Below are 22,604 nucleotides of genomic sequence, written 5' to 3' on the forward strand. Positions count from 1 at the left end.
TACTCCTCCTGGCTGATCATGGGGACTTTCTGGACTCAGGATGGGAACCACGGACCAAGTCAAGCTCCTACAGACTGGGAAGGATGTGTTGTCCTGCACTATACCTCATTTTTTTCCTTGGGGTTTTTATGTAGTTCTAGGCATTTCTGAAAATGATACTACTGGAGCAGAAGACAAGAGAGGGAGGGTGTGCAGTTATTTGGGGAAATCCATCTGCCCAGACACATCTGATACATAATTTATTGTTTCAATTTAAAACAAAAGCAAAGGCAGAGGCTATGATCCCCTTTGCCACTCTCCTGCCATCTACCACAGCCACACCACGGGGCTCTCAGTCCCCACTCCAGCCTGACAGTGGCTCATTCCACCCATTCCTCCTCCTCCTTTACCTTTCCTTCACTCAACCAATTACTAAACTTTCAAAAAACTTTCTTATAAGGCTAAAAACAAATAGTCTTTGTGTTTTGCATGTGTATATGGGGTCTTCTAAAACATAAGACCCTGACTAGAGGCCCCTTTGTCTTGTTCTAAGAGAGATGTTAGCTGCTCTGGTCCCATCACCTCATTGTAGTCGGCGGCCCTGAGCCAGTGTGAGGGCCCTGGTCCAGTTCCCTTCTCTCTCTCCATCTCCTCCCAATCACTAAAAGAGCTATGGATCTGCCTGCAGAAAGATACTGGTGATATTTATTTTATTTTTTCTCTCTGGTTTCTGTTTACTCTGGGCATATTTATGGCCGTCATTAATAAATAATATCTATCTTCTGCTTACTGTGTGCCAGGCACTGTGCTCACACTTGTAGCATTCAGTTTCATTGAATCAGCCCGGTAATCCTATGAGATAGGTTCTACTATTAGATTTAGCTTACAGATGAGGAACCTGAGTTCTGAGGAGGCTAATTTACGTGTCCAGATCCACACAGTGAGTAGTGAGTCTGACCCAAGAGTCTACTTGCTACCCTTCCTCATTCAGCAAGTAGTTTAAGGTAGGACCAATAATGTGTGTGTTCTTCATGTCTTAGTGCTTATCAGTCCTGTCATCTGATTTACCCCAGATCCTTTGAGGGAGTCACTGTTGGTGGCTGGATAGACAGACAGCCATGATGCCTTCCTTCATTTCCTCAAGGTGTGAGGAGAAGTTGCTTCCAACATGACTTCTTGACCACAGGTTAGTAACCTAGTAACCTAGTTACTGAGTAGTACTACATTTGTCAGTGTTCAGTCTTTATGAATAACCTGTATTACTCCCTGTTTGAGTTTGCTTTGTCTCTCCTGGTAGCATTCTGGTTTTAAACCCAAAAACCAAGAGCTAAACTTAGATGTTTTAATATAATGTGCAGTCATTCTAAAAGGGATAGGAGCTCTTGTGAAAAAGAAGTCATTAAATGCTAGGAACACATATGGCACACATAATTAAAGCGAGCTGCCCAGTTGTTTACAGCTTGCATTGTGATTTGGAGCAAACTCAGGCTTCAGAAACAGGTCTCTTTACTTTTCTTAAATGTGTGTTTTGTATTATTCTGGATTTATTGAAATTCTAAGACTCTCTTAGGAAGCCAGATGAAGGAGTCAGAGCACATTTGTATGCACTCCATATGGGAGAGTAGCGAAGCCACCAGAAGTCAATTTCATCATTCTCTTTTCAATTTCTCATTTTATTATTCTAGCCAAGGACATGGAATATCTTGCTGGATTGGACAGATGTATATATTGACTCAGAGCTGAGAGACACAATGTGTCCCTGTCTGAGATTTCTAAGGAAGTACTGTGATGAGATTTTTCAAATCACGTAGCAAGCATAAGAAGTGGGAAGTTCTATCATAAATCCAGGAGCAAAAACTAAATCATTTTTGAAATTGTCTGTACTTAATGAATTGAAATGATAATGTTGATCTGGCTTTTTATTGAAAACTCAAGAGTTTTATGTGGAATCAACCTATATTATATAATTTCCTTGGAATTAATTTTCCTTCTTAATTTGAAGTGCTCAATCTGTTTTGTTATTTAAATTCAAGCCTAATCATGAAGGGTTGAATTATTCCTCAGTTTTATTAGATTTGAATTTTTTTAGTGGGTAGTGCTATTAGCCTTTGTAGAAAGATTCTACGTAAACATGCTTCTTTATGCCATTTTTTCTTTACTTTTTGAAATAAATATAGCTAAATATGTTATACCTCATTATGTTAGGGTTGGCAATGTTTAATCAGTCAATTTATGAAAAAATTAAACAAAAACTTAGTGGAAATACTGCAGATTTTCCTTTGGAAGAAGATAAATCTTTTGGGTTATCTCTACTCTTAAGTCTTGTTAGAATTATATGAAGTTACTCAAGCATATTCCCTGGAATGGCCTGATATTTCATCACATTTTAAAGCATGTGTTTCCTTTCTAAAGCTGTAAGCCTTAATATTGTTGGGGCTGGAAATAAAAATTTCAAATGTCAAAAATTTCTCACACTGTATTTTCAAAGAGAACAGACTTTACCGATGTGAGTGGTTGATGCTTTAAAAGTTCCAAGCAAATGTTCACTTTTAACTGAAATTCTATTCCATCTGCCCAGTGAATCCACGCGAAGCATGTCACCTTCACTTCACAGTCACTCTTCCTTTGATGTAGGTCCGTATCTAAAAACTCAGGAAATGTGCCCCATGGAATAACACACCAGATAGGAATTTTTCAGTAATGCTGTAGGTTCCATTCCAATGTATTTCTCAAGGGCTTGGGGAAGGGTGCATTCTCTAGGTTTTCTAGAGGAATAATTGGGGAGAGCATGTGATCAGTCTAATCTGTTATTCCTATCTTGCAATATCTTTTGATTCCTACCTTTATATTACAGTATGGAATTTCTAGGATCTCAGCTTCATCTAATAGGGTCCACCACTTAGTCCATGCTTCCATCAGTCATTGTGGCCACAGTTAGAGCCACCATCCAACTTTTAAAGCTATCACATTAAATCTAGTACCCTCACTAAGAAAATTCATAAGTATAACTTCAGCCTGATGTAAAACTATGTTTTTCCTTCCTTAGTACGGCACTGTTTATATCAGATATATCAGATAGAGCACCTTTTTACACAGATTTCCAAGATTTTTCTCTAAAGAGACTAGCAAAGTCCTACAATTCCTTTTTCTTGCATGTATGCTTTTCCCTCAATATTTTGGCCTCAGAAGTGAGCACCCTCAGTCATGTTGGCCTCTCACTGTAGGTCTAGAAACAAAAGAAGTGACTGTGGTGTAGGGCAAGAGAATTGGTGTGCTGATTGTTGTGCGTTCGCTCTTCTATCCATTCTTTATCTTCTCTGTCTTGCTGTGTGCTTTCATAGGCTAACTTCTAAGGGTTACATTACCTGGCCTCCCTTGACCTGTGGCTTTTTATTGTTTTAGATCAATGGGAGACAGAGGATCCTGGGGAGTGAAGGGGAGGAGAGGTCAGTGTTTTTTTATTTTCTCTAATCTTTCTTCTTTTGCCAGGGACTGTATTCTTCTATAACCATAGTTCCTATTGGGTGGCCCTCTTGCCTGACAACTTTCATTGGGTTCTGGTCACACCTCTCCCTTTCCTTGCTTCTTTGGGCTTAGTGATAATGATGGCTTCCTCCTGGTGCTAGCATTGGTTGCCTCATCATCCTTAGTGCTTCCTTAATTCTTCCCAGACCTCTGTAAATAGTTTTTTTTTTTTAAAGATTTTATTTATTTATTTGACAGAGATAGAGACAGCTAGTGAGAGAGGGAACACAAGCTGAGGGAATGGGAGAGGAAGAAGCAGGCCCATAGCAGAGGAGCCTGATGTGGGGCTCGAACCCATAACGCCGGGATCACGCCCTGAGCCGAAGGCAGACGCTTAACCGCTGTGCCACCCAGGCGCCCCTGTAAATAGTTTTAAATTAAATTCTCTTCAGTAGAAATCCTTTGGGTATTCTCTATGTTACCTACAAGGACCCTAACTGATAAAATTAGCTTTCCCTTTCCAGCTACCTCCATCAGGTAAAGCTCTTTTATTCATGTTTGTGCAATCAAATGAGCAGGCCTCACTGGATGAGGAAAAGAGGTTGCTTTGGCTGCAATGGGGTTTGGCTGGATATTTGGGGCCTCCAAGTTCTCAAATCCTAAAAACTCCACTCCAATTGTTGGGGTCCCATTTTTTTTCCATTATTGCCCAAATTTAACTCGAAAGAGCTACTGAATCTATGAATTCAATCATTGGAGTTTGTTAGGTACTTCAGTCTTATGTCTCTAAGAGACAAAAGATTTTTTTTTTAGCTTAGTTTGTGCTTTGATATATCTATCTAGTGATTTGAGTTTGTTGTTCTTTCTTTTAAACTGGCCAGAGCCAACAGAAGAAGCCATCCACTTATCCACACAGAATTACTCATATCTTTTATATTGTTCCATGACAGGAAAAGCCTCGTCCCCCACAGCCTTGCTTTCAAAAAGCACTATATTTTACGTGATCCCAGGGAATGTTTTAGTGAACTATTTCTCTACTGTTTGCCATGCAAGATTCCCTTTACTGAGCACTAGGGGGATTTTTACTGCCTTCAGCCTAAAATCAGGCCAGATGACCAGTTCTAATTTCCCCATTTCTTTAAGGGTCTGTAACCTGCAATTCCATTCCCTGCTATCAAAATATGTTTCTATCAACATGCTTGATTTCAAGTAAGAGAAATTGACGTTAGATAGCTTCAGCCAGGAAAGGCATTTTTGGAAGGATGTTGAGATAACAAATTCCATTCCTGGAAAATGGACAGAAACTAAGTAAAGAGTTTAGAAAATAGAAAATTAGCTATAGTCATGACAAAATAATAGCCTGTTTAGGATTCTTACCATGGGACCATCCATAGCCATTGATGGCTTCCCTGTGTTACTGAGGCTGTGAATAATTTCTCAAGTGTTCTTGCATTTTTGGGTCACTTTCTCAGGTTCCAAGTGTCAAAATCTCAGGATGGAACTCTGATAGACGGCTTAAGCCATAGGTGCTAATGAGGAGTATGAGCCTGTCACCAGTATTCATACAAAAGGGAATTCTTGATAAATTAAAGGAACATTCAGTTGCTGATTAGCTAAAAATCAAGACAAAAACCAAATGAAACAATCAGTGTCTGCTGTACTTACCCTGCCTACCTGACTCTGTGAGTGGTAAGGGTCCCTTTATGGGGCCCATGTTCGAAGAGCAGTCAAACTGACTGGCCACAGCGACTCCAATATACAGGTATTCACTACTCAGTTTGGGGATGGTTTAAACTTTGTGATGGGAGTCATTTATAGTCTCAACTCCTTCTTGTCCTTTCCTCCTTTTCCCTACTATACATACCAGCTGTTGCAAAGGTTTGTTGATTGGTATTTCATACTACCATAGTGATTTATAATTTTGTTTCTTATTATTTCTAGCTTTGGCTGATTAGAAAAAATCACTAAGTGGCATACCTAGTATCAAACATTAATAAAGTAGCACCAAGACCAGGTAAAGGGGAAAAATGGTCTTTTAATTGTTATTTTATTATTTCCTTCTTTTTCATTGATATAATTTTCTCTGCTCCAAATTTTGTTTCCGAGTCCATAAAAATTTAAAAATTGTACATTTTGTATTTGTTTTTGCTTCAGATAATTTCTTCCATTTTGATAAAATTGGCTATTCAGCCAAGGATGTAATGTTTTGATTCTCATCATTGACTTAATGCCATTTTTATAATAAATAGGGGCATGTTCTATATTTCTCCTAGCATTTCACCAATTCATTATCTAGAAATTATAGATTTCACATAAAATAAACTGCTAAATCAGTTTGGTACTGGAGATAAAGAGCTGATATTTCCATGGAAACCTTCCATTTATGAACCATAAACGCTGTGGGTTGCCCTAGAAGATTCCAGCATTACCATTCCACTGGTAAATGTAACTTTGTCTTCTTGGTGAGGCCAGCTTTTCCTTCATTATCCAGAAATGGAAAAAATAAACAATGTTGATTAGCTACTATTTCTCAATTAAAAGAAGAGAGAGTGATATCTGGGAACATTCTGAGTGGGTCATGGAGAACATGTAGGAGTCGTGGAGTTAAAATACCATGTTAGTGTCTGGATTTTTCTGTTCACCCCAACCTATAAAATAGCTAGGAAAGACTTCTCTTACTGTAATACACTCATAAAGGGGATGTGAGCAGGAACTTTAATCCCTCTTGCTGGGCCTGTGTATGTTCTCCTTCATTCACCAGACACTGTATCACATGGTATGTGTATAGTTAGAAATGCCTCATTCCTAATTCCAGAGAGGACAACTTGGCTTTTGACTTACATGTTGTCAAATAGCCAATTAAATAGGATTTTTATTTTTCAAGTGCTGTTAGGGTGTTGTCTAGATAAAGTATCTATCATCATCTCATACTGGCACATCTGTTGACTAGATTTAACTGAACCCAAAAGTTATAAGGTTGTTAGGACAGCAGGTTTGGAATGGGGTGAAAAACAAGGCAGGCCACTCATGGAGGCTCTATAGTCTTTATTACTTATGGTGTTAGCTTTAAAAAAAAAATGACAGCTGTAGTTCAGACAGGTCCTTTCATATTTAAAAAGGAAGTCTTAAAGTATCAATTAATTTTAATGAGCAGTCTCTCTACTGATATGTACATATATATCCCTAAAGACATTCCAACTGTACTTATCAACATCTGGAAGCAGTATTGGGCAAACCACATGCTTAGCTTCTAACTTCAAAAAGCATTTTTTGAAAGGAATCTTTTGTAAATTCTGGAAGGAGCCTGTGAATAGTTACCAGAAAAGCATTTCAATATATTATAGTGTCTGAGTTATTAGGGAGTCGGATGCCTAAAACTCAACTCTGGAGCAATTTGGAGCTTAGAAAACACGAGAAAAATATCAGCAAGAATGCAAGTAGTTTAGAAGAGCTGAATATACTATTATACTCAGTAAAGGGCTTCTTCTTCCTTCCCTCCCTGCCTTCCTCTCCTCTTCCCTTCTCTTCCCTCTTTCCCTCACCCCCTCTTTTTCTCCCTCTGTCCTTCCCTCCCTCCCTCCTTCCCTTCCTCCCTTCCTTCCTTCCCTCTCTCTTTTTTGGGGGGCTAAAATGTCAGCAGCTATATAGCTAGCACACACTCCAAAAGATGAAGTTGACTAATGCTTGGCCAATCAGAAGAATGGGAGACTTTTATTGACACGCAAAAACTTTAAAAATATTGCTCTGCATATGGAGAAGCATGGGAGAAGTGGATGGGAAAGGAAAAAGAAGAGAGGAAGAAAGGAAAAAGAGAAAATATGCCTCACAGGAAAGACAACACCAACAAAAGTGGTAGACACTAGCAGACAAAGAGCTGAGACTAGGGTGGTAAGAAACAGATAAGGTAGAACCGTGTTGTTAACGATGTACATCAGAATGCATGAATTCACTATTTTATTCATTCCAACCATATTTATAGAGTTAGTACCATGTTCTGGGTACTAGGAAAATCCTAGAAGCTTCAAAGGTAGAAAAATACTGTCCCTGTCTCTGTCCTCCAGGTGCTTGTGGGTAAAAGTGGGAGGGTGTGGATACATGTTATAGGTGAGATGTCGAATGCATGAAAATGATACAGTGGGAGCACGAAGGAGTAGCTTGTCACTTTTCTTTCTTTCTTTCTTTCTTTCTTTCTTTCTTTCTTTCTTTCTTCCTTCCTTTCTTTTTCTTTCTTCTTTTTGCAAAAGAGGGAGAGAAGACTAGAAAAAGCTCTGTAGCAGAGGTGACACTTGAATTGAGCCTTAAAAGGTACGTACTTATTTACAGTTTCTGGCGTAGTTCAGTGGAAACATTCAAAATAAGAGTTAATCACCCTACCAAACAGTGATCATATGGTGCCAGAGCCATCTAAGACAAATATTTATGTTCAGTACAACTCAGATGTGCTTTAAGACTTAACTCAGTGACTCCATCTACTCGGTGAACCATTCTTTGATCACTTGGCTCGAACTGTCCTTATTTGAATTATCATAGTCCTTAGTGCCTTGGACTGAGTTTAGACTAGGAACCACCCCGAGAGCATATGACTTTCCACTGCACATGGTTTTTCCCACTACTGAATTATTTCCCCATGGTTCTTTAAACACGTCTCTTGCAAAGTATGGCATATGACATCGAATTACAGTTACAAAATGAGTGAATAAATGTGGTAAGGCCCTTGTCACCTCAAAGGATTATTCTTTGATCATCTGAAAAATGTAATGTCCAGCCCCTTCTGTAAATTCTCAGAATTGTGACTGTTAAGGCTCTATTTCCTAGCATGGCTTTATCTCACTACTGAAAAATAAGCACATCTGAAAGTTAGGGAAGAATAGGATCGATACTGACTTTGGATCATGTATGCTTTCAGGAAAATGTTACCTGTGACTAAGAGGTAATGGTTTTTTTGTGGAAGGTGGAGATTGTGGTGCAGCTCCAGCCCTAGATTGCTACTTGGGGTGGCTCATGGAGGGAGAGTGGGAATCACTTATAATGGTATGAAATTCATTTGTGAAGGTTACCTCAGTGTTGTCCCATTTGCTGAACTACTGATGGAAAACAAGTCAGTTATGTTTCCTAAATAGATGGCATTGACTCTATAATACGAAGTTGTGAGATGGAATGTTGCCTCATTAAATTCATCCATTAGCCAGTCAATGTTGATAAATAGGAGAATATCCAAAACCCTACATTTAAATTTTTGTTTGCACTATAGAATTCATATTTTCATCTGGTGATTCAGTGCTCAGTAGTTCTCTTACCTTACCTGTCCCATAAATTTTCTGTGCGTGCTGAGGTATGTTTTTTCTGGTAATTGGGAATGTAGGTCAGAGTGTTTGTGAGAACTACTCTGCAAATGGAAAGTGTTGCAGTGTATAAATATTATGAGAGATATTATTATTGCCATTACCTCTGCCTGTTAATTACCTGAAGACCAGTTCATCCACCAAAACCCAACTTTTTAATTGAGATTACAAGGAATTTATAACCTTATCTGAGTAGCCATCTTTTTAAATTGCCTTTTAATGTTCACATGGTCAAAAGTACCAGGTGCAAAATTATAGCATACAGATGAGTAGGTCACACATATAAAAAGTGATCTTCTGTGGATTGTTCTACATTTCTTTAGGAAGGATTGAGGGGAAATAACAGGACATGCAAGTATGAAGCAATTTTAATTTATTTAAAATTAATTGAAGGAGAAAGGAAACTCCAGGTTTTATAAAATAAGGTGCCTTTTGAGATTAATTTTGATTAAATGTATTTTTAAAAATCATGTTGTCAGATAAAGGAAATAAGGAACAAGTAAATTCTTCCAAAAGTTTTGTCTTAAGCAAAAATGCTTACAGACTCCAACTTAAGCTTTTAAAATACAAGCATAAGCTTCCCAAATAAAAGGAAAAAAGAAGAAATTACTCTTTTCTGAGAATATATTGATCCTTTAGTAAGCAATGCCCAAAAATATTTTAATTTTTCAGAAAAAACCCTGAAAGATATAAATAACTCTGTTATTCAGATAATAAGAAATCACAGAATAGATTGAAATAAATATACTGGTCCTTAAAATTGGTTGAAAATCATCATTGGGTTCATTAAAAATTTTTAGAGATTGTTAGAAGATACGCTAGTATTTTCTAAGATGTCAGTATCTTAGAGATATTCTCCATGAACAAGTATTTCTAGTTTACTGGACATAATAAAGAATTATTTTAATCTTTCCAAGAACAAAATTGGGATTACTATGCTCTGTGTTAGAATTTATAATTTACTAAGAAGCTGTGGCTATGCTTTCCCACAGTGAAATCCTTGATTAGAGAAATATCCAAAATTATGACTACAGAAATTTTTCAGGATGTGTTATGCTAAGAAATAGAAATAAAATTTTCTTTATTAACTGTAGCATGATGACATTAATTTGGTATTACACTTCTATTTTATTTTTATTTTTTTATTTTAAAGATTTTATTTATTTATTTAGAAAGAGAGGGCGTGCACGTGCGTGTGAGTGGCGGGAGGAGCAGAGGGAGAGGGAGAGAGAGAATCTCCAGCAGACTTGTCACAGGGGTCGATCTCACGACTCTGAGATCATGACCTGAGCCGAAATCAAGAGTTGAACGCTTAACTGACTGAGCCACCCATGTGCCCCAACATTTCTATTTTAAAAGTTAGACATTATCTGTAGTTTTTCTGCTTTATAAGTAGAATGAAATTCAATAAGTTAGACATTAAAATATGTGTTTCACCAGCAGAACTCCACTCTGAGCTGAAAATTTAGTTGATTTATAAACAATGTTAATGGAATATTGGCTGTTTCATTATGCTTATTTAATAAGGGAAACAATTAAAATATGTAGCTACTAAAACAGTGACTGTTGGGGAGTTAAAAAAATTTCCATTAGCTGTTTAGACAGCCAGGTTTATCAGTGTCTTTTAAGATATAATATTTTATTTCCCTGGTGTTTATGTATATATGGATATTATTGACCCATATAACTCATTATCTCCATACAAAGGAGAAAAACAAAACAAAAATACTAATGAGACATGTGTTCTAACATATACATTTTTATAGGGTTACATGGCGTATTGTTAAATATTTAAAGCATGAACTAGTTTTTAAAGCTTGAAAATGCTAGTTATCCATTCTGAAAGGACATTTCTCATGATTTTACTCCTTGTCACTCATTTTCATTTAAGCAGGACATTTCTTTGAACCATATAGATGAAGAAAATAGAATACGATATCAGAATTCTCCTTGAGTTGATAAAGGTCAATACTCTAATGGAGATCAGTTTGCTGGTTCTACACTAGCAAGAGGAGAGTTCTACCTTGACTCAATGGAAAGTGAATAAAAGCAGTACTATCACTATGACCTAGTAAAGGAAAAATGTAAACCCATTAGCATGAAGAGCATTCAGAAACATTTTCTATGAACTATGGGAGGCCCAGCCTCATCGTATTCCTGCTTACTGATCCACATCTGCTGGAATGTAGACAGGCTGGCCAGAATGGAGCCCCCGATCCAAACGGAATACTTCCTCTCTGGGGGAGCTATGATTTTGATTTTCATGGTGCTAGGTGCCAGGGTTATGATTTCCTTCTGCATCCGGTCAGCAATGCCAGGGTACATAGTGCTGCCTCCAGACAACACGATGTTGGCATATAGATCCTTGCGAATATCCACATCGCACTTCATGATAGAGTTGAAAGTTGTCTCATGGATCCCACTGGACTCAATGCCCAGAAAGGAAGGCTGGAAAATGGATTCAGGGCATCGAAAGCGTTCATTCCCAATGGTGATCACTTGCCCATCAGGAAGCTCGTAGCTCCTTTCAAGTGACGAGGATGCAGCAGCGCTGACCATCTCTTGCTCAAAGTCCAGGGCCACGTAGCACAGCTTCTCTTTGACATCACGAACAATCTCCCGCTCGGCTGTGGTGGTGAAGTTGTAGCCTCGTTCTGTCAGAATCTTCATGAGGTAGTCAGTCAGGTCTCTGCCAGCCAGATCCAGGCGTAGAATGGCATGAGGCAGGGCATAACCTTCATAGATGGGCACAGTATGAGTAACGCCATCCCCAGAATCCATCACGATGCCTGTGGTCCTCCCTGAGGCATAGAGGGACAGCACAGCTTGGATAGCCACATACATGGCTGGTGTGTTGAAGGCCTCAAACATGATCTGCGTCATCTTCTCCCGGTTGATCTTGGGGTTGAGAGGTGCCTCGGTCAGGAGGATGGGATGCTCATCCGGTGCCACACGGAGCTCATTGTAGAAAGTGTGGTGCCAGATCTTCTCCATGTCGTCCCAGTTGGTGACCACTCCATGTTCAATGGGATACTTAAGGGTCAGGATTCCTCTCTTACTCTGAGCCTCATCCCCCACGTAGCAGTCCTTCTGGCCCATGCCAACCATGACCCCCTGATGCCGGGGACGCCCTACCATGGAGGGGAACACAGCCCGGGGGGCATCGTCACCCCCAAAGCCTGCCTTGCACATCCCTGACCCATTATCTACCACCAAGGCAGACAGCTCATCATCAGTCATGGTGCTGGCTGGAATCTTCCAGACAGGTGAACAGAAGTTAAATATAGACTAAACAGCAGACTGCTGTGTCAAAGGAGAGAATGAACAGGCTGAAACACTCTAGAACTGCCTTCGGAGTGGGGATCCTGTGCTGTGATGACAGGTATTTAAAGGTACACACTGGCCCCACCCATGTCCTGTCCCACCCGTTCCCAGCATTTCTGGGTGGGGTTGCTTTGAGGTATTAATGATGATGATGATTATATAAATCATTAGTAGACCTTCCTTCATAAAGAGAAAATTGGCTACCAAGTGGCCAAATCTGAGGTTACTGTAATTAGGCAACCCACACATGTTGTCAGCATGCGTTGGCTCAGTCTCTAGATAACAATGATGGTGCAGTGGGGGATGTCAAAGCAAGATGAAAGATAGCTAGTGAGAGGTAAGGGTAACGCTGCTGGGAGGACCACGCCCTCCTCACTTTACCCTCTGGGTCCATTTTCTCCACACTAACTTTAACTTTTCATTCTTAATATATTGTTCTTATGAGGAGCCTAACGCTGAAAACTTCACTTTTTGAAGATTTTCATTCCCATTAAGTCCTAATCCCATAGGATGTCATCGTGACTGAAATCATTTTAATGGATGAAAATAATGAATGGCCAAGGGTGGCCTGACAGCTGTACTTACCATGCATTTGTGTTGAGCAAAATTTAAGGGTATTTAATAGACTTCTAATCCATCAGAGAACAACTGAAAGCAATAAAATGATCAATAAAGTAAACAACTTTAGATTTTCTTAAACTTCCTAACAACCAAATTATATTAAGCACTTACTATGCCCAGACATTTTTCAGGAACTAGGCTTATTGGGTCCACAATGACTGCACAGAGGCTCAGTGACTAACTGTGTTGCATGATTTATTAGATAAAATGCAGATTATAAAAATTTCATTTATTTGTAATAACTCTTAGGTGTACAACAATGAACATAATTAAGTGATAAGATAAATTTTAAAATGATGTATTTGATCTGATCTTTAAAACATTTTGATCTTCAAGATTCATGTAATGTATTACAACATCATGCCTCTCATGGTTTTGAAAGTGTATATAGTTGAATAGTATTAGCTTTCCTTTGATTTTAGTATATAGTCTTTGCACCCTGATCTTTTCCTAGCAATAGTTTGTTTGGATTTTATTTTCAATATAAAAATATAGACAACCTAGTAAAATGTATACCATGATAAAATGTAGGGCATTAGTAATGTGTTACAGACAAACAGCGATTATGGAAGTTCATTACTTCACTCCCATGGTGCTATGTAAATAGGATATAATCTACATGTCAGCTCTTCTAAAGCGAAGCAGTTTTTCATGCCCACATCTGAGTTCTCCAAAATCACCTTCATTTGGGTTAATTAATTAATTAATTTGCATTTTGTAAGAAGTAGCAGCAGCCCTGTAGTACTTGACAGAGGCATACCTTCTAGTTCAAGGCCAGGAGAACTAGCTGGCCGGTGTCTTTGCCCAGGAGCCTCTTGGAGAATCATGGTAGCGCTGGGCTGTGAGTGTTCAGTCCTCATCTTTGTGCACAGCTTGATAGAGAATTATGGAATTACTTTTCTCTGTGTTTTCCCAGTCTTTTTCCTATAATGTGTCTTCAGAAACTTCCTGCTGACAGTCAGTTATGGTAGAATGTGTTTCACTACAAAATCCATAGTTTTGCTTCTTTTCTGACCAGGATAGTCCTATCCCTTAATTTTTTCTGTAACTGCAAAATCAATTCCTCTATCAACAAAATTAAAGAACTCACCCTCAAACCTTCACAATGGATGGTTTTGTGTACTGCCTTTTCATATAGCACAAGCAAGCTTTTGATTAAAATAATATTTTATGGCTATAGGATGATATATCTGGAAATGTCTGTTTTTTGGTTTTTTGTGTTTTAGAGCCATAGCAAACTGCATGCACATTCTACAAAACTGAAAAGAAAACACATTGCATTTAGAGCCAGTCACCATTTATGACTCTCCAGTTGGAGTAGAGAACAAAGCCATGTCAGTGGAGAAGCCCATACGGCACCAAGTGCAGCCTTTAGATTCTGGACTTACTATTGTGCTGTCCTTAGAATTGCCTTTGAACTGAGAGTTGTTTGGTAATGAGACCACACAGCATAATTGATGCCTTGAAAGTGAGGCTGATGTGTGATTTTGGTAGAACTTCTAACCTCTGTTTTAATTTCGGTGTACCAGAAGAATTTTTCATCAATTATATATTCTTAAAATAAGCTTAAGTTCTTTTACTTAACCCCGAATAATACAAGAGGGACATATTATAATTCAGCAAGCATCTAAAAATATCATCCATTGGACTGCTTAAAATTTTGAAAAGTAGTAAGAATTCGTATGAGTGAGATATAGGAGATGGATTTACAAATACTGGGCTCTGGGGGGCTGTTCCCAAAGGTCATATGTTTTCTAACTGACTGGAATTTATGAGTCCTTAGCTAGTTACCTACATCTAAAACCTATGGGGGCCTCTGACAAACTTTTGGAAGCCTAGAATATCATTTTCTTTCACTTCTGCCTCGTTTGACTATTGCACGGCTATACCAGCCCCGAGAAAGACATGGGCATGAGTGTTATATGTAAGGATAACAAGCTGAGGTGGTTTGAAGCTGTGCCCTAATCCTCATCACAAGCTTCTTATAATCTTTCCCTTTCCAAGTAATCTTAGGCTTATTCAATCCACAAACCTTTACTAAACCTGCTGGGCACTGGTGGTATATTGGTGGATAAAAGCTTGCCCTTATTTTTATAGAGTTTAGTGTCTTGTGGGTGCAAGCCACATCGGAGCAAGCTAACCTTGGTCACTGCGCATGGACACAGAGCAGCCAGCTTGTGTTCTGATGGGCACTGTCTGTGCTGCACCAGTTGTTCAGTTTTTTAAATATCATCCCCAAATTCACGGGTAATAGGGCACAATGTGGTTGATGCATATAGAGAAAGGAGCACAGAATATAGGAAGGCAGAAGGAGGAGCCCTTGAACCTGGGTCAGGAGGAGGGGGGAAGGGAGGGGCCAGGGAAGAGGACCCTTAGGCTGAGTCTCAGAAAAGGGGCAGGAGGTTGCTGGTGGCCAGTGGAGGGAACACTACAGCATGAGTACCACCAAGTTGGGTTAAAATCAAATCCAGAATGTATTTGGAACTAGGTATCTCCACAGGGGTCAGCGTGGTTTTGGAATTGGCATCTGAATCTTAACAAGCATGAGGAAGGGAGGAGAACTCTAGAGTTGGATGTAACTTTGTGGGCACAGAAGATATGACTAGGGGCCCCTAACACATGTGCCCAAAGAGGCCATGTCTTAGTGATTATATCCTGTCCCCAGACTCTCATCTCTTAACCATACTGCTGAGATTGAGAGTGTTAATGAGGTCCCTTCTGCCACCACCCTGGAGACCCAGTTTAGAACATTGAGGTCAGCTCCCTTCTTCCTTGGTTTTTATTTGATTCTCTCCTTGTGCCCCACTCTTTTTAATCCTTTGTAGCTTTGCACACATATCTACCTCTCCCACTGTGTAGATTGCTCTGAGAATCTCCTTCATCTGTGCTTTCTTCTTAGTGGAGATTTGATACTTGTTTAATAAACAAATATGAGGATGGGTAGGTTGTAAGATTTTTAAATTACACACTCTGATCTATTCATTGATAGACAGGCATAGCTGACCACATTTTACAAGTTAAAAAATTCATTTATTTTATGGTTAAATACTATTTTATTTATATTTAATATTGATGAAATGACTTAATCATATCTTAGGAACTGTAAATATTCACTCAGAGAAGTCTCCAACATAGGGTTTCAATAATCTCTTAAAATAACTCCACCAATAATAGATATTGGTAATAGTAGTGATTTGCTATTTGTTTTAATATATAGAACTTTGTAAAAATATGAAAAATTAAAAAATACAACAGCCTCTCCCCCACATAAAACCTGGCTGACTTACTTTTTTAAGGCAGGTGTGGGCATGAAGGAGAAAGAAGTAGCTTTGGTGAGGGACATATTGGCCAGTTCCAGAATGCACTTGGAAGGATAATCTGAATGCAGGAATTGTTTTTCTGGTATAGCTGACTACAGCTTCCCAGCCCCCAACCTATGCTAGCCTACTTTCTGTGAACAAGACCAAATTCTACTCCCCAGGGTGAGAGGGCTCCCTGCTGATGTTTGAAGGACACTGGATTTCATGGATTTGGATTTTCTGGCCATACTTCCTAACTCTTAACTTTTAAAATATGCCATAGGTCGGCTTTTTGCTAGTTTGATGGATGTGTAAAAAAGTTGTTAAGAGGAGGAACGGCTTCCTGTGTGTTGTGGATGAAACTTTGAGGATGTCTCGACTTCAAGAAAAGAGGAGAAAAAGCAGAGGAGGAATGCAGCTGCAAGCATCAGTATTCACAGTAGCTCAGCCACTGCTGATGTGAAGCACACATCATCTATGACTGAGACAAGCTCCAGGTTGTTTGCTGATCCTGGAAGGTGGAGAGAGTAGCAATAAAAACTGTGATTACTGAGGCACCTGGGAGGCTCAGTCACTTGAGCATCCAGCTCTTGGTTTCGGCTCAGGTCATGATCTCAGGGTCGTGAGATTGGTCCGTGTCAGGCTCCCTCCTGGGCATGGAGCCTGCTTGGGATTCTCGCTCTCCCTCTCTGTCTGCCCCTCCCCCTCCTAAAAACAGCAATAACAACAACAAGAAGAAGCTGTGATTCCTGATGACTTAGTGTATGTCAGTCTCTGTGCTGAATGTTCTAATTGCACACACCAGTTCTTTAATCCTCATGACAATCCTTACAAGGCACCTAAGATTATCATTCACATCTTAGAAGGATTAAACTGAAGCTTAATGAGTAAAGCGATCAAAGGTGCACAGTGATAGTGGCAGTGGCAGTATTTGAACCCAAGCAGATAAGTTCTAGAGCTTGGGCTCTGCCTGATAATGGGCTACAAGAAACGGTACACTGGCTGGCTCCCAGTGAGAGAGGAAGCCAGCTGGGATTGTGCCTGTGAAGTCCTTGTACTCCCTGTTGAGAAACATCATCTTAGAGTGTCCAAACACCATCTTAGAGAGGTGACCAGGCTGAATATTGAAGTCAAAAGGAGAAAACTGAAGAAAATTCTTGAGATTTTATCAGGTTCTTGCATGTTAATAATAGGAATATCAGCACATCATACTCTCTAAATGGAAAAAAAAAAAGGAATGGTGAGCTCATTGTTTGGACTGAGAAAGAAAGACATTTACAAGTAAAGAAGCAAATTTCTATTATCTAAAATAAGAAAATGGTATGAGAGTAATTTCAGGAGGGAATAGTATGGGTAGTGGGCCACTAAAAAGCAAAAACTAAATCAAGAAGGCAAATGCATCCTTTGGATGTAGGCCATGTGGGAAGTGGAGCCTTTCAGGTGTCAGTTTTCAGACCCCAAATGGCATCATCCCTAAACATCCAGATTTGAGAATGACATGCCAAGCGCGAACAGTAGGTAGTACGGTGAGGACTCTGGTTTAGGAAGTGTGGTGAACCTTGTAGGCACAAGGGTTTAATGCGTGTATTCTCCAGTGGTCCCCGAAGCAGGCCAAGAGCATAAGCCAACCAAGATAGACAGGAAGTACAGAATATAGAGGTAAAGGTGGCAAAAGTTGAGAACAGTGAAATGTTAGGCCAAAATAAAGGCCTTAGTAATCAGACCACCTTAAAGAATGTGAGTTAGAATGAAGGTTAATTCACTGGATGCTGAGATGATTGATCGGGTGGGAGGGACCAAGGGCCTGCCAGGCCTTGAAGGGAAGATCTTACAGACAGGGAACAACTGTGAATGCAAGTGTGATCGGGAGCTGGAGAGATCACAGGTCCAAAAGGCTAATTTAATGAGTCCAATCTTTCATAAAAACACAAGAAACCAAACATGAAAAATGCCTTGCAGTCACTGACTTGTGGTTGGTGTTTATTCTTCATTCTGGCAAACCTGCTTTGTGACTACACAAGTATCATATTCTTGCACATTTTCATTAAGATCATCTATAAGCCCTTGTCTAGTTATAACTACACAGTGGGACTGTGGACAGTCAAATACTATAATACAATTAGACTGTCTTCTCTGAAAGACTGCTTGCTGCTATAGAAATGCGCTGTGCTGGGCAAAGTACATGGTGGGTGAGTGATGTGGGGTGAACAGATTCATTCAGGTTGGGAAGCTGCATAATTCACTTCCAGGAGAGAACTTTTTGACTGGTAGGATATGACTCAATGTAGTTTTTTCTTTTTTAAGGCAAGGGGAGCACTCTTTCTAGAGATCTCAGGAGACAGCTAGGAAATTGTTTCCAGCATCTGGGACTATTAGGGCCAGAGTTTTCTTAGTTATCCCTTTGCTGACAGCAAGGCTGCATGTTATCTCTGGCCAGAAAAAGGATGAATGGGCAGGCTGACTTTTTGGGCTCAGGTTCAGGAGAGGAGGGAAACAGATCTTATAGAGAAGGTAGGATATTTAGATGAAAACAACTGCAGTGGAATATGAGAACTTAAAACCTGTCCATTGATGGTTTCTCTTCCTTTAGTTATCATGTCACCATACAGGAAAAATGACCTGGAAGAAGTTACAGAAAAGGTGGCACTACCACTTGGGGCAGATTCTGGATTATTCACTGGGGCCAAACCTTGATGTTATACACAGCATGTAGACTAGGGCCCCAGGCATCACCTTGGTCCATACAGTGTTCTACAAATGCTTTTGAATTTTCAGTTTTGAATAGTTGTAAAATCAGTGGATTTCTGAATTCTTTCTTCCCTTAAAAAAATAGGAAGATAAAACAACTTTGGGTCTCATTCTCAAACTACAGCGACTAGCGGCTCTCTGCCAGGGAAGGGGTGTGAGTTCTCCATTCTCCTTGGCCCCACAGCCCTGTAGCCCTGCTCCTACCCTACTCTATTCATGCTTCTTGTAGGCTTGACAGTTTAATGTGTTGGGAGAAACTAAAGAGCAACATGCGTTTTAGAGGGGTAAAGTGGGGTGGGGTGGGGCAAAGGACAAGCAGAAACCTGTGTTGTATGGAAGAGGGTTTGGCATCTGCAAGAGAGGAAAAATGGTATGTGGCTGAGTTTCTTAACTATATGACACATGCCCAAATGTCAGTCTTAAGGAATTCAGTTCAAAAGATGGTAGGGCAAGAAGAGAGTTTCTGTTTTTCCTTGTTTTATTAATGATGGGTTATGGTGGAATGGGTTTACTTTACAGAAGAGAGGATTTTAACTAATAATTAGAAGAATATTGCTGAGAATATAATGAATTACATCTCTGTTTTCTGGGAAAGTATCTCTGTTGCCACCTTGAAGGAAAAATTCAAAGGTCTGGCTCTGGGAATTTTCTCTTGTTCTGGTTGAATAGATTTAAAGAGACTGAATTGGGTTTTTAAATGACATCACATTCTGGGCATTTTTTTCCTTTTTCTTTAAGGTAGGAAGGCTACATTTGTGAGGGAAATGGATGCATTTTGACTTCTTCAGATCTCTTTGCTCTGAAACTATGGGTTCTTTGACACTCAAAGATGCTTTAAGAAAAGGACTGAGTGGAGTGCCTGGTTGGCTCAGTCAGTTAAGCATCTGCCTTCTGCTCGGGTCATGATCCCAGGGTCCTGGAATCGAGCCCTGCGTCAGACTCCCTGCTGGGCGGGGGGACTGCTTCTCCCTCTCTCTCTGCCACTCCCCCTCCTTGCACTCTCTCTCTCTGTGTCAAATAAATAATAAAAATCTTAGGAAAAAAAAGAAGCATTGGCTGAAGCATTCAGAGCAATGCCTCCTTTTGTCACATGACACTACAAATGGAATCAGGGTCAAACTACCGGAATATCAGACTTTGAGATTAAAACAAAAGAGGAAGAATTCTTTTGTTGCTATCCTTGGTTAAAACTGATTATTTCTAGCTCTCACCAAAAAAGAAAGAAGAAAATAAGACTTTATTTTAGATAAGAGGTTAATTAGAAGTACTGTATAGAACATAAAAAATGCAAAAGAATTCAGGAACATTAACCCAAGGTCAAGATTTGCCAAAGAAAATGATAGGGGAGAGATATAAAGCAGAATTTTGTTCATTTTATGCAAATCAGACATTCATTTATGGAAATAAATGATTAACATATGACTCACATATGAGCTTGTCACTCCTTGCTCTAAAGCTTTTGAGGATTCATTCGTTATAGAACAAAGTCCATACTACTTAATATAGACTTTAAGGCCCTCTATTATCTGGCTCCGACCTAATTCCCTAGCCTGGTATTTACCATCCTTTCCTTCCTCCATCCATGAACCTTATGCTCTAGTCTCCTGGACTAATTGCTATTCCTGTTCCTTGGACTGCTGACATTGCTTACTCCACTGGGAATGTCCTCCCTGCCTTCTCTGTCCTATGCCATTCCATCCAGATGCTCACCAGTTTCCAGGGGGAATTAATCTCTTGCATCTCTCAAGTGCCACAGCACTTAGCTCATATTTCTATTGTACTTCTTATTCCTTTTTGTTTTGTCTTATTTTTGTACATGGTTTTCTCCCTTACTATATTCTCTAGATTGTGTTCACATTTTATCTCTAATAGTGCCTGCAACAGGGTCTTGCAACTTTAGTTGTTTAATCATTGACTATTGACCTATACCTCCAGTGTTTATTTTTAAACAAATACTTGATTGATTGGGCTATGTTAACATTCCCACATGTTACCTGTGTAGGTTCTAACCTAACAGATCCAATACTAAATTTACCAGCTTCTCCAAAATGCTCTGTTTATATCAGTGGCCTCAACATTTTCAAAATCACTCAATTTTCTTATTTGTTATTTTTGAGTTAACCATTTTATTCTTTTTTAAAAATACACAATGTGGTGTGATAACAAGTTCTATTGAATATTTTGTGAGATAATTTCCATTTTCTCATTTCTGCCCCTATTTGCTTTAAAAGTAGGAAGATCAAACAGCAATGCGTCTCCTTCCCAAACTACAGCTGAGTAGCAGCTCCTTCTCTTGGAAAGGGTGTGCATTTTCCATTCCTTCTTGGTGCCCACAGTCCTGTAGCCCTGCTGGTACCCTACTCCATTGGTGCTCCTTGTAGGTATGAGTTAAATGTGCTGTGAGAAACCTAAGTTCAGGCCTTGGTCATTCATGGTCAGCTAAGTTCCAGAGTACTTTGCTGACCACCTCTTCCAACTCTAAACCCTTCTGAAGCCCACTGCCAGGAAACTCTTAAATCATGTTTCCCAAAGTCTCCTAGGCTCCAAATTTGCTATCACATAAAATCCAAACCTCTCTGCCTTGCCCTGTCCTACAATAACTACCAAAACATAGTGGCTAAGAACACACTTCTAGAATCAGGCAGAGCTAGGCTTGTTCCCTAACTTGTTAGGTCTGTAACCTGGGGCATTTCAGAACTTCCAAAAGCTTCCTCCTGTGTGAGCTGCAGATAATTGTGTCTACCTCATAAAGTTTTCGGGGGTTGACATGAAATGATGCCTATAAAGTGTTTAGCAGACTGCGTGGTAAGAACAGGAATTCCGTGAATATTTGCAGCAGTCATGGCATTCCCTGTGACTCTCTAGGGTGCCTGCTGAGCTCTGGTCACTTGTGCCTCCTTGCTGTGAAGGAGGGTGAAGAGCAGGCAGCAGAACATCCCTGACAAGGATCCTAATGGGGACTAAACAAGCACTATGTATGGGGCAGGAGTCTGTTTAGCACTAAGAAAAGAAAGGTAGGAATGTTTAAAGGGATGTGGGAAATTGGTGAAAGACCCTGAAGCCAATTTGGTTTAAATTCGATAAGCTAGTCAAGTTGGTTATCCTACATGTCAGGAGTGGTTACACGCTGAGTAGAGATGGAAGCTCAATCGTGTTTCAAGATTCATTGATGTAGACAGTGTATAAGCATGGAAAAAAATAAGGCAAGGGTGTCTCCTTCTGATCCTTGCAGGGTTTTCTTACTCCTGGGGTTTGGAGGCACAAGAGGTTCTGACTCCATGTTGGCTTGATGCCCACTGGGGTGGTGTGGCAGAGTTGAGCATGGTCCCTTGAAGAGGGGAGGGGGGATTATGGCAGCCCATATGGACTTCACATGAGTGACCCCAACATCTGAACCATGTTCTTCTGCATAATCAGTGAAAACTATTGGCAGAAACTAGATACCTATAACTGATCTGTGGGCCATTAGACTTCAGGAAAGGTTGTTGGCATTGTTTTGAAGCACCAGGTTCTAGCCTCTTCTTATTGGCTCCAGTCATTTACCTGTCCAGCAAGGCTGCTTTATATACCGTGCAATTTTGTTTCAAAAGCACAGGCATTTCTTTATGTAGTTAGAATTTTAAACACTTACTGAATATTTTCTAATTTGTGTCTAAGAATTTACACATAATTTATGAGAATACAAAAATTCACAATTCTGTAGGAACGATGGTTTGGACTTCAGCAGAGATCACGTGTCTAATTAAAGGTAAATATGTTTACATATTTATAAGTACACTTCCATTGTATTCTTCAGATCATTTATTGAATTGGCTTATCATATTAT

The 22,604-nt window shown here is 39.6% G+C and overlaps 1 protein-coding gene across 2 annotated transcripts; it reads right to left on the reverse strand.

Moving 5' to 3' along the window:
• Positions 1 to 10,895: 10,895 nt before the first annotated feature.
• ACTBL2 (actin beta like 2) lies at positions 10,896 to 12,026 on the reverse strand. Of its 2 annotated transcripts, XM_019806768.1 has the most exons (2): positions 11,898 to 12,026; positions 10,896 to 11,771 (listed from the first exon to the last, which is right to left on the reverse strand). In XM_019806768.1, the coding sequence occupies exons 1-2, from the start codon at positions 12,024 to 12,026 to the stop codon at positions 10,896 to 10,898; spliced, it is 1,005 nt and encodes a 334-aa protein (XP_019662327.1). The 2 variants fall into 2 exon arrangements, with proteins under 2 accessions (XP_019662327.1, XP_002926113.1); XM_002926067.1 differs by having other exon boundaries at positions 10,896 to 12,026.
• Between the last annotated feature and the right edge of the window lie 10,578 nt (positions 12,027 to 22,604).

The sequence above is a fragment of the Ailuropoda melanoleuca genome, chromosome 3, assembly GCF_002007445.2.
Source record: "Ailuropoda melanoleuca isolate Jingjing chromosome 3, ASM200744v2, whole genome shotgun sequence".
NCBI classification, from domain to species: domain Eukaryota; kingdom Metazoa; phylum Chordata; class Mammalia; order Carnivora; family Ursidae; genus Ailuropoda; species Ailuropoda melanoleuca.